This window comes from Pholcus phalangioides, unplaced genomic scaffold (assembly GCF_987345545.1).
Source record: "Pholcus phalangioides strain wild (caught in Gottingen) unplaced genomic scaffold, Ppha-v1.0 ptg000017l_1, whole genome shotgun sequence".
In the NCBI taxonomy this organism is placed as follows: Eukaryota; Metazoa; Arthropoda; class Arachnida; order Araneae; family Pholcidae; genus Pholcus; species Pholcus phalangioides.
This window is the reverse complement of record NW_028301610.1, coordinates 51,398,628-51,410,838: the sequence shown is the minus strand read 5'-3', so window position 1 is coordinate 51,410,838 and position 12,211 is coordinate 51,398,628. Positions and strand designations below refer to the sequence as shown.

General features: G+C 43.4%; 1 protein-coding gene across 1 annotated transcript; it reads right to left on the bottom strand.

Moving 5' to 3' along the window:
* Window positions 1-1,347: 1,347 nt before the first annotated feature.
* On the bottom strand, window positions 1,348-2,289 carry LOC149074081 (uncharacterized). The gene has a single exon (XM_089247312.1). It carries the CDS (start codon window positions 2,287-2,289, stop codon window positions 1,348-1,350), a length of 942 nt encoding a protein of 313 aa, XP_089103438.1.
* Window positions 2,290-12,211: the final 9,922 nt, after the last annotated feature.

Sequence of the window (12,211 nt, the reverse complement as noted above, 5' to 3'; positions counted from 1 at the left end):
GCACAACCTGAAAAATCAGACATTGCTTAGAATACATGGTTCAAAAAAAGCCATACTATCCTTTTAGACAAAAATAAACATTAATTTTAATTGTTGTAAGTCTAATTGCTCTCTGTGGAGCGCTCCATCACTACTGAAGATTTCTAATGTAAATGTATATAAAACATATATAACTCAACAATAACTGTGATCTGTTGTTCCAGAAACATTTTCATTATTTAATAGCAACATTTCAATATTTGGCTTCGCACATCTGACTTGAGTACTGGTCCTTGGTTTTTTGGTTGAATGAAACCTGCATTGTTTTTCTATTAATTTATTATGAGGCACATCTTTCTTCTTCAATGAAGTCTCACTGGCTGTCTTATTGGCGTCTTTCATGGTCAGCAAATTACTTGCAACATTCAGATGACTGCGTACTGCTAAAAGTACATCTCTGTCCGAGCAATTCAGTATATTTTGGTGTAATTCACTACATGTTTTTAATAAACATGATTTCAATTTTTCGGCACATTCACCTCTGAGATTTAGTTACTGAAAAACAGCAGTGGAATTAGCAATTTCATTGTTTTCAGCAAAACCCTCACCTACTTCCGCAGCTGGTGAACTCCCACAATTTTCCACAGCTGGTGAATTTTCACCATTCTCCACAGCTGGCGAACTCTCACCACTCTCTACAGTTGGCAAACTCTCAGTTGCAAGGCCAAAGGAACTTACTTTTTCAGACAACACAACCAAATGCACATGTTTGCATATAGTTGACGACACAATTCCTTTGGGGCAGTTGCACGTAAAGGAATGTGTGCATATACCACAAGATTCACATGTAATCTTACAGTTCAGATCACAAATTGCCCTTTTTGTTACTGTGTATCCATTTTCCAAGAGGGTTGCCTGGATACCCAGTGACTTTTCTGATTTTACACTCCATGTAGAATCAGAGGTTTTCCCAACTAGACTTGGCGGCTTCGTCTTATCTGGGTAGATTTCCATGTCGTATCAATCGTTGGACACCTAGGTCTTGAGCAAAGTTTAATAGGATATGTAGGGTTCTGTCAACTCTTTTTCCATGCTTCTGATTTAGATAACCTTCCCCATAGTTCAGTTTTTTATGGAAAGCTTCCACACAGGGGCGTAGCCAGAAATTTCGTTCGGGGGGGGGGGACCAAAGTGACAGAACAATGGATTTGGCCATCTTTTTCCCTTTTTTCGGTCATTTTCTCACATTTCGGGGGGGGACCAGACCCCCAAGTCCCCCCCCCCCTGGCTACGCCCTTGCTTCCACATACATATTTGTATTTATTCCGCATCCTATTCTGTAGCATTTGGCCCACTCTTTTTTAATGGCTAACCATTCATTTTGGAAATAGTCTGCAAATTCTTTCGTCCCAGAGTTTTCAAGAAGTTGCTCACAGCAGTTTTTGAGCAAAGATTCAAATTTTGCTTCATCTGGCTATCTAAAAAAACACAAAGTGATTTGTCCTTCACTTTTTTCACCTGTCTCTGCCAATCATGAAGTACATGCCAATGGCAAAGTAGTTTTTTTGGCCTGATTCCAAATGCGTCACAGAAGCTCTTGAAATACTGTGGTGCTTTGTCGCTCATGAACACTTGGGGATTGATGCTCCCAACTTTGTTTTTTACTAGCTTGAAAAACAGAGACAAAGCAGCAGAGTTTTCCCGATTACTCAAGCACCATGCCACAGGTATACCCTCTCTATATTCATCAATCACTAAAATCGTGATCAATTTGAAGTCATGGGAAGTTGTTCCATGAGTGGCATCGACGCACAATATGTCATTTCCAAATTTCTTTAGCATCATTTTCTGAAATTCCGTCATGACCCCAATGATGAAATCATCTTTTTCTAAGGAGTGTGGCTCTCCATTAGGGTGAAAAATTAACTCTGACCCTTGTTTTTTGAATAAAATAATTTCCCCTTTACCTGCCAGACTTTCATTCACATATGCTTCGACACTTAGATGATCCTCTGGGTGCTTCTCAATTTTTTCTATTCCGTAATAATTTGATATATTAATTAGATCCTTTTTGGTGCAAAGGTGTTGTCTGTTATAGTGATCATTTTCTACTGCAAACATATCTCTTAAAATCCTATGATGTTGAATGCCTTTCTTCAACTGACTGGCAATTTTCATTCTATCTTCTTTCTGGATTCGTAAGTGTCGTAACTTCTTCTCATGCCCATAATGGAAGTTCATGACCTTCACTGTGACGATACTGCTTTCATTTACACTAACTCTTAAATAGGCTGTGCAATTAGACCCCATTTTACTAGAGCCCTGGGATCTCAAGCCTCTTTGTCCTGTAGACGTGGTCTTGTAAATTCCCGACCGATTACAATAATAATACTCCTTTCTTCCAGGATTCAATTGTTTTGTGCAATCATGATAGAAGAATGCTGATGTTTCTTTTTCAAATTCTTTCTTCCAGGCTTCAAATTCTAAAAAGAGAAATAGGTGGGAAAAAAATTCAAGTGTCAAAATGTAAAGATTTCAATTAAAATTCACCAATTTCATGAAAAATTCTTGTTAAATAAATTTTTTTATTGCAAAAGCTCATAGGATATATACTGTAGAGCAGTGGTTCCCAACAGGGGGCCATATGGCCCTCCTACTGGGATTCTTCAAGGGAGCCACAGAAGAAAATTTAGGAAGGGGTCATGACAGGTGGTTTGGAGGGCTGCAGAGAGCTGAGAAGAAAAATTAAGGTGTGAAGAAATAATGCTTTTATATTAGTGACTATACACGTACAGAATCCAAAGAAACCACCCACAAAACCAGGCCGTCTTTGGGCATGGACCCACCCGGACCTCACGTCTACATTTTGCAGCAGGTTCCCTAGGATAGGGTTTTTCGCAGACCCCCGGCTAGATTTTTCACACAGACCCCTTCTCTATATTAAATTTATAGTGTGAAAAACAAAAGATGATGAAAATCATATCAGGCCCTGGGATGCATCTCTGTCAGTCCCAATGTTGTGAGGAGTCATGCCCGGGGGGTCTCATGTCCATAAGTGACCCCACCTTATGATATTTTGTATAGTACAATAAATTTTGGAAATAAGTAGGAAATATGTAGGCTGTTTATTTCCGGCTAAGTATATGACTACCATAGCATCACTTTGCCTAGGGGGCCCCACGATGTTGAGACGGTCCTGAATAGATCTCGGATTAGCGGGGAGCTCAATAAATCCTAGGCCAGTGGTCTGGAGGCCAATCTTATTTGCAAAAATTTCATTCAGTGTAAATTCACTGAAAAAATCAATTCAATACGTACCAAGGATCTTGCTTCTAGATGAGGGTCGAAGACTCTGGGTATAAGACAGGGGAGTTTTTGGATTGGATTGGATTTTCAATTTATTGGCGCAAGGACCAATTTGGCCAAACTGCGCCAAAACATGACAAAAATAAGAAAAATGTCCTTCTGTCATGAACTTCTGTCAAAAAACTAAAACGTAAAACAATGACATAAATTGTAAAAACTATAATTTGTTATAAAAAGCAATGGCTTTAATGAATTTAAAAATGCGAGATGTATAGCTATTGTCATTCAAAATGTCATGAAGTGAAAGATGACTATGACCAAAAGCGGTCGTAAAATGGTGACGATGATGTGAACAAGTAAAAGCATGAACAATGGTCAATGGACTTTGACAATGAGGGCACTCTGGTTGACTCTCTCGTAATAATAAATATGATTGTGTGAGGCGACTGTGTCCTATGCGTAACCGGGCAAGCAGAACTTCCTCCTTTCGGTTAGTTCTGCAGCTCGAACGCCAAAGGCCAAGTGTAGGCTTGATGGCATGCAATTTATTGTTAACTTGATTGTTCCAGTGCTCCTGCCAGCGACGATGCATCACTTCCCGGAGGATTGAGAAGTGGTCACTGGCAGGAAGCAAAAGGCTATTGTCAATGTTAGTTGTTGTTCGAGCTGCGTTGTCTGCTTTTTCGTTGCCCGGTATTCCTACATGACCTGGTACCCAGTAAAATTTTACTGTGGTACCGTGATGGAATTCATGAAAAATGGCATGAATGAATGGATGAGTGTGAAACGTACAGGAACTCAGTGCTTGTAATGCGCTGAGAGAGTCGCTATAGATAATGCATCGTCGGTGGCGTTTGCGTCGTATATGACGTAGAGCCTGAAGGATTGCGTACAGTTCTGCCGAATAAATAGAGAATGTGTCGGGAAGTTTGAAAGATGTCTCCTCACAGCAGATGTAGGCACAACCGACATGCCCAGGGCTCTTGGAGCCGTCGGTATATATGGGGAAGTACCTGTTGTACCTACCCCTGTGCCTAAAGAAAATCTGTTGATATATGACATCTGCTGTGGTGGCTCTAGGGTATAATGATAATGAAAGAGAGACATCTAGAAGAGACTGCTCCCATGGTGCCAGTTGCCAAGCCACTGGGGCCACACGACTGATGTCTAATTCTAGTTCTTTCACAAGTGCCCTCATACGAAGACCGTAAGACGGAACACATGAAGGGCGAGCAGCAAATAGTCTATGAAATGACGGATTGAAAATGACATTATGAAGTTGATGACCTGGTAAAGATTTCATTTTAATATAATATTTCAAAGAAAGGTGTTGGCGTCTTGTTGCAATAGATGGCTCGTTGCAATCAACATACAGACTCTCCACAGGGGAAGTCCGGAAAGCTCCAGAACAAATGCGGAGAGCAAGATGAACTGGGTCGAGCACACACAGATAGCTCCGAAATGCTGACCCGTAGTCGAGCTTTGATCTTATTAGAGCTTTATACAAGTGAATGAGTGACTTACGGTCTGCTCCCCATGATGTAGACGAGATGACCTTCAAGAGGTCCATCGTCTTCATGCAACGAGCTCTTAATTGCGCAATATGAGGTTTGAAAGTCAGTTTTTTATCAAATGTGACGCCGACGAATTTTGTATTTTCTACTATTGGTATTTGACTATTGTGGGTCATCATGTAGGTCTCGACGCCGACAAAAGTGCATAGCGACAGTTTTGTCAGCGGAGAATGAGAAGCCGTTATTATGTGCCCACTTGCTCATCTTGTTGAGTGCGGTTTGTAATTGTCTCTCGGCTGTCCTCATATTCACTGATTGATATGATATCAACAGATCATCCACGTAAAGTGCGCCAGTGACAGACAACGGGAGTTGGTTCAACACACCGTTGAGTCTTAAATTAAAAAGTGTAACACTTAAAATACTACCTTGACGTACACCTTGTTCTTGGATTTGGGGAGCTGATAATGTACTTCCGATCCGTACCTGGAAGATGCGTCGAGCGAGAAAGTTCTTAATAAAAATGGGCAAGTTGCCCCGTAAGCCACAATTATAGAGGTCGGAAAGAATTCCGTGCCTCCAAGTACGATCGTAGGCCTTTTCTATGTCGAAAAATATGGCTAGCATATGCTCCCTCTTCACAAATGCTTGTCTTATTGATGTCTCAAGGCGTAACAAATTGCATGTTGTGGACCTGAACCGTCTAAAGCCGCTTTGATGTTTCGATAAAATATTGTTAACCTCAAGGTAGTGCATAAGGCGATAGTTGACCATGCGTTCCATGAGCTTACATAGACAACTGGTCAAAGCAATAGGTCGGTAACTGTTAGGTTGCTGTGGATTTTTGCCAGGCTTCGGGAATGCAAGAATTATGGCTGCTCGCCAGGTGTCAGGATATGAATGACTGACCCAGATCCGATTAAATAATGAGTAAATGTGACAGTGATTCTGGTGAGAGATGCCGTATCATGGAATAATGAAGGGCATCGGGCCCTACAGCTGAGTCAGGACTTCGCTGCAAGGCCGTCGTCAGTTCATGAAGGGTGAACAATGAATTGTACCCCTCCGGTGTAAAAGGCCGGAAGGGGTACGATGTACGTTCGGCCGATGATTTAATGGGATGAAACGATGGGGGATAGTTGGCATCGCTGGAAACAGCGGCCAAATGGGCGGCGATGGTGTCCGCAATATCCCTCACATCGCTGATGATAGTGCCATTGGTATTTAAAATGGTGATGGGATGAGACTGATAATGACCATTGATTTTTCGGATCCGGTCCCAAATGATTTTGGATGAAGTTGATGAATTGATTCCCATCGTAAACTTTTGCCAGGACTCGCGTTGAGCCTGGCGCCTGGTTCTTCTCGCTATCGCCTTTGCTTTTAAAAATGCCAACTTGTTGTCATGGGTAGGATACCGCCGGAACCTACTCCATGCTTTCTTTTGTGCTTTAATAGTAAGATTACATTCGTGGTTCCACCAAGGTTTAGGAAGTTTCGAGGAGACTTTGGGTATTGTTTCATTGGCTGCTGAGACCATACAACTGGTCACAAGGTCGACGCAATGGTCGACGTCGGGTTGCGACATATATATATGTCAACCATATCCTCCGTGATTTCTGCCTTGACCGTGAAGTCTGCCCATCGGGCGGCCACAAGCTTCCACCGAGGAGGACCCTCAGGTATGCTATGGCTTCGATCAAGGCACTTAACCACTAGAGGGAAATGATTGCTCCCGTGGAGGTCTGGATCAACCGACCAGGACCAGTTCGGCAAGAGTGAAGGTGAGCATAATGATAAATCTATTGCAGTGAAACTATTGTTTGGGGTATGGAAATGAGTGAAACTGAAATCATTCATGATGGTAAGATCCATGTCATCTAACAGTCGTTCAACCATTTCCCCACGAGGGGTGTTGCTGTTAGAACCCCAAATCATGTTATGTGCATTGAAGTCTCCAAGAAGAAAAAATGGTGATGGTAATTGATCAATCAGTTCTTCTAGATCTCTCTGTAAGATGGTGTCATTTGGTGGCAAATAAATGGAACAAATGGTAACCCTTAGGCCTGTAGAGATTTTCACCGCGATGGCTTGCAGGTTCGTGCGCAGCGTTAGAACGCGCGACGACACATGATGTGGAACCAGCAGAGCAACACCGCGGCAGGCTCTACTCCCGTCATCGTAGTCAATACGAAACAGGGAATGTCGCCTAATGTTCCATGTCTCCGAGGGCTTCGTGAAAGTTTCCTGGAGTGCCACGCAAACAGGATGATAGCGATTGATTAAATCCTTTAGATCTTCGTAATTAGATCTAAGACCACGAATGTTCCATTGAATAATGTTGGCCATAAATTTCAAATGGATGTAGACGGTTCAAGGTCTTTGAACTTATTTCGGTCTAATTTCCGGCGAGTACCACCGGATTCTGGCGGATTATCGAGATCCATGTCACCAATTGATTTGTCATCAAGCAGTGACATGTTTTGTACTGTAGGGTTCTTCTTTGCTCTCTGAATGGCTTTTCATGAATATCCGGTCTTGAATAGTTTTATTTTAGATTTATTTCCAGCATTGATTTTTGGCTTAGTAGCTGTAGTTACTTTGAATGTGTTCGCTGTTGCTTTTCCCGCTTCTTCGGAGGTGGTGGACTCCTTCCGTAATCCAGCAGAGCAACAGCAGCCACAACTATTACACGATTGGTTAGATGATGTTTGAGTTGATGTATCAGCTATTGGTTCAGTCTGAGTTGTTACGGATGCTTTGGTGACATTGTTAGTCTTATTAGCTGTTGATGGATTTGTTACCATATTAGAGTATGATGTACTAGGTATTGGAGTTTGGTTAGGGATTACACGACGGCGTGCTTCAATATATGAGATGTTATTAACGACCTTGATCTTCTGGATCTCTTTTTCTTCATTCCATTTCGGACATTTCCTGTCAAATGCGGGGTGATTGACGCACTTGAATGATGTTGAAGTGCAGTTGTCCGAAATGTGGTCCCTCTCACCGCACTTTGCGCAGGTGGGTTGACTACGGCACGCCATTCGTGAGTGACCGAATTTTTGGCAGTTGAAGCATCTTACAGGGTTAGGTATGTATGGCCGGATATGGAGGTTATAATAACCGATTTTGACATTTTGACATCTTTCGGCAATGTTGGGGATGAAAATGTCAGGATTATATTTCGTGATGGAGCTAGATTGCCATCTTTGCGGCTCATGATATGTTTGGCAGATGTTACGCCTTGAGACGCTAGCTCCTGGGTTAGTTCATCTTCATCCATGTTAATTAAGTTAGGGTCTGAGATGACGCCACGTGAATAATTCAGCGTGGGATGAATTTTCACTGTTATGGGAATGTCTCCGAGAGATGTGAGCTTTTGAATGAGTTCTGCTTGTCTGGGAGTGTTGGTTTCGATGAGAAGGTCTCCTGAACGAAGAGCCTTCACTGATTTTAAAGTTCCAACTGCGCCATAGAGAGCTTTATCTATCAAGAATGGTGATACTTTTGACAGCTGTTTATCGGTATCAGAACTATGCAAAAAGAAGAATGAGACAGATGACAGATTTGAAGAAGCGGTTTCTGTGACAATTGTTTCACTAAGAGCAGTTCTTTGACGTTTTGGTGCATTTTTTGTTTTTCCCATATTTGAATGGGTATTGTTCCACTCTCACCCACCATGCCCACCATGGAGCCCTACGAGGGAACGCGCCCACGTAACCGGTGAAGGTTAGTAGCAACGTCAGGTTAGGTGAGAGCTATACACCACCAAAGCAGGCGAGCAGACGCGTTCAAGATCCAAGATCTTCGTGAAGCAGCACCAACATACCTCAACGACGTCCGGCAGGCCCGGCCCCTCTACCTGCCCAGTAGTGTAACCCCTTCAGCCACCGAGGCGACCACAGCCGATTGACCTGGACGGGGCTAATCCAAGCCTCCCGTTTCGGCTGAATCCGAGGCCAAACCTAGCGCATCAGGCTAACCAGGATCCCCATCTCCAGCCTTACGGGTCTCCACGCACGGCAAACACGCAGGTAGACAGCGTCCCGGATGGAGCATACGCTAGAAGCAATGCCCCATCCGGGAGGACCCCTCCCCACCTGAACGGGGCCCACAATGAGGGGTTGGACAGAGAAGACAAACATGTACAGGACAAAACGAGACGCAAGACATGTACTGCAAGATGTGTCGAAATAAACATGTAATTTGGGCTATTGAAGGTGAAGTATATGAGCACAAAAAGCGATGACAATGACGTGTGATAGATTTGGCGTTACCCAGAGTGCACCACGAGGAGGCCTATCATATTACACCCCTTTAGGTTTTTGTGCCTATGACAGCAAGCACTGCTGTATGTGGAAAATATATAGTGATGTCAGATTTTTGACTCCTTTTGATGGAAAGAAAATCAGAAATGCAATGCCCCTCCTTTTTCTTTAAAATGTTTCATAGAATCACTGCGCATGAAGTTCAGAGATGGGTTGTGATGGTGGTGGGATGCCAATAGAGATTTGGCCGTGTAAGTAAATAAGGTTTGGTGTGGGGTTTGTTTGGACTTTTTCCATGGGATGAAGACAGATTTATTACATTCCCTCCTTTCCCACTACATAAAACGTTGGGGGAGGGGAATCATGAAACGTTCACTTTACTATGATGGGCAATGCACACAGTTTGGAAGAAAAAAAAAATGGATGTTAGGGTAGGTCTGAAAGGAGTGTGCGATCCCACACTATTCCTTCACACAATAGAAGAGAAACTTCTGGCTGCGATTCTCCCACAGATTTTTTTTTTTAGCATAAATATTGAAATTTAATTTTCACTTTCATCTCAAAAACTAGAGCCAATCTTACAAAAACAATGCCAGATTTGGAATCAGCAACTCAACATTACCAATGATTAATGGAATTCATTGGCAATATAATCAAGTGTAAAACAGTATTGTTAAATTTTAGTTTCATCAAAATGCTTTTTCCTTGAGTATTTATGATTGTTTTCATTTGTTTTTCAGATAAAATGAAAGCTGGGATCTCCCTGGAGAAAATATTGGATGATGTCAGAGATGCAAGACCTTCACAATATCAAATTGGAATTTGACCTTTTGACTGAAGAAAGATGCTATTCAAATGATAGTATAAGTGTTGATATATGGGTGAAGAAAATGGAGGACAGTCCAGTTCTACTATACAAATCCCAAACTAGCAAGAAGGAGAACTTCGATAACAAAGACTTTTTCCTTGTTATAATGGCGAATTACCAGAAATATATGCTGGTGAAATTTGGATCGGATAAGATATGTATAGATAGCACACATGGGACAAATCGCAATTTTTAAAGCGCGTGACTCTCGAGCGAGACACGAGAGAGGAAGCACACTCAGTATGAGCTCCTGAAAATTTTTCCGTTAGGCTAAAAATTAACATGCTAGAATAGAATAGCAGCGTAGGCACAATCCGTACTCAGTCGGATCTAGTAATGAATTAATTTGACTTAGTCACTCATACAATACAATACGTACTCAGTCGGATTTAAAATAATTGATAACTATCACGAATAGATATGGCTAGAAAACAGTTGGCGGAGCAACCTGTTTGCTTTCTCCATGACGTGGTACTTGATGACGATGGCGAAAGAGAGATGGGCCAAACTTGCAGCGATACACAGCAAGAAGAAGGCGCGCAACGGCGACCTGAACAAGGTGAACCTGGCTTTCCTCAGCACCATCAAGGACCACTATAACTGTTGGAGCAAATCTCACCCGAGGAACACGCGCCCGGACACAGAAGTGTTCTACTGTACGGGTGACGAATTTCTCCGGAAGGCAATATAGAACTTCCAGGCCATCCACGACAAGCCGGACGACCCGGAGGTTCCCCTCTACAAACAAACGCTGAGATGGAATGTCAGTCAAATCATCGTGATCGGTGACGACTTTCTTCGACGGCGAAAATGAGAACATATGGACTCAATATTTCAACGAAATTAACCAGGACTTGGGAGGAAATCCCGACCTATATGCGGAAGAAGCCCGCCAAGGAACCCCCTACGTAATAGAAGTGCGGAAACCCCGGAAGAGTCGTACATGCCAAATGTCCCGGAAGAATCTCCGGAAAACCAAGGACTATACGGGTCAATTTAAGAACAGAAAAATATAATTTCCAGAATGACACCGCAGGAACAAGAAAATACCACAGAATCCCTGCGTAAACTTCTTCTACAGTTCATCAACAGAGGCGAGAAGAGCCAAGTTTCCGAGACAACCGTTCCTCAAGTTTCCGAGACAACCGTTCCTGAAGACCCTGCCCCATCGTACGAGCCAGCGAGCGAATCGCGTGAAAGTAGCGACGACCAGGCCACGCCCACACCGGAACCAGCCAACGCAGCGCCAGGCGAGGAAGAACCGGTAGGAGCACGAGACCAGGACGGCATCGACAAAAACACCGACGGCCACGCTGGCAATGATGACAACCAAGATGGCGACGCCCTCCCTGACGTTACAGCATCAACACACCAATCGCGTGTCAGCAACGACGATGACGACCCGCCCGTGCAAAACGATCCCGGAAAGACGAACGGCAGCGTTCAGCCGGCACTTGAAGGGAAAAACAGCGGCATCTTTACGATCGTCACTCGAGCTGACCGTCAGTGGCGAGGCATAGCCCGTGAAATACGCCAAAAGTGCCGTGCACCGGTGAAAGCCAAAATAGTGCGCGAGGAATATAAAATCGACTTTAACACCGCGGAAGATTACGAGACCATCCTTGAGTTCATAGGAAAAAGTGATGCCGAAATTACGAGGCGGTCCACGTCGGATGCCTCCACTCTTAGTGTAGTCATAAGAGGCCTAACTGCTGCGCTACCCACAGACGACGTTAAAAAGGAACTCATAGATGAAGGTTTCACGCCCCTGGCAGTGTCACAGATCCGATCACAGAGGAAAAGAGTAAGGGGAAAAATTTTACCTCTATGGAAGGTCGACCTACCTGACGACCCTGAATCGAAGCGTATTCTCGATGTAAAATCACTCTTTTTAATCGATATCAAGGTAGAAAGATATCGCTCTTCGATCAATATCTGTTTCCGATGCCAGTCCTGGGGTCATCGAGGAGACGCGTGCGAACGTCCTCAAAAATGCATGGTGTGCGCGGGAAACCATGATGTGAAATTGTGCGGAAATGTCAAAGGAAAACACCAGCCGACCTGTAGTAACTGTGGTGAAAGTCACACCAGCAACTTCCGCGGATGCATAGCATACAAGAAAGAACTGTCAAAAACACGAAAACATTCTCACCGAAAAACGGGACAGTGAACGTATCGCGTCAGCGGAGTTTAAAATATCCCAAAAAACGAACGTGATTGGACGATCACACACTACGCACTTGACTACGGCACAGGGCAAACAGGGAGAAATT

What these genes read in the sequence shown, in the direction of transcription:
- LOC149074081 (XM_089247312.1), bottom strand. Translation starts at nt 2,289, where the DNA reads ATGGGGTCTAATTGCACAGCCTATTTAAGAGTTAGTGTAAATGAAAGC.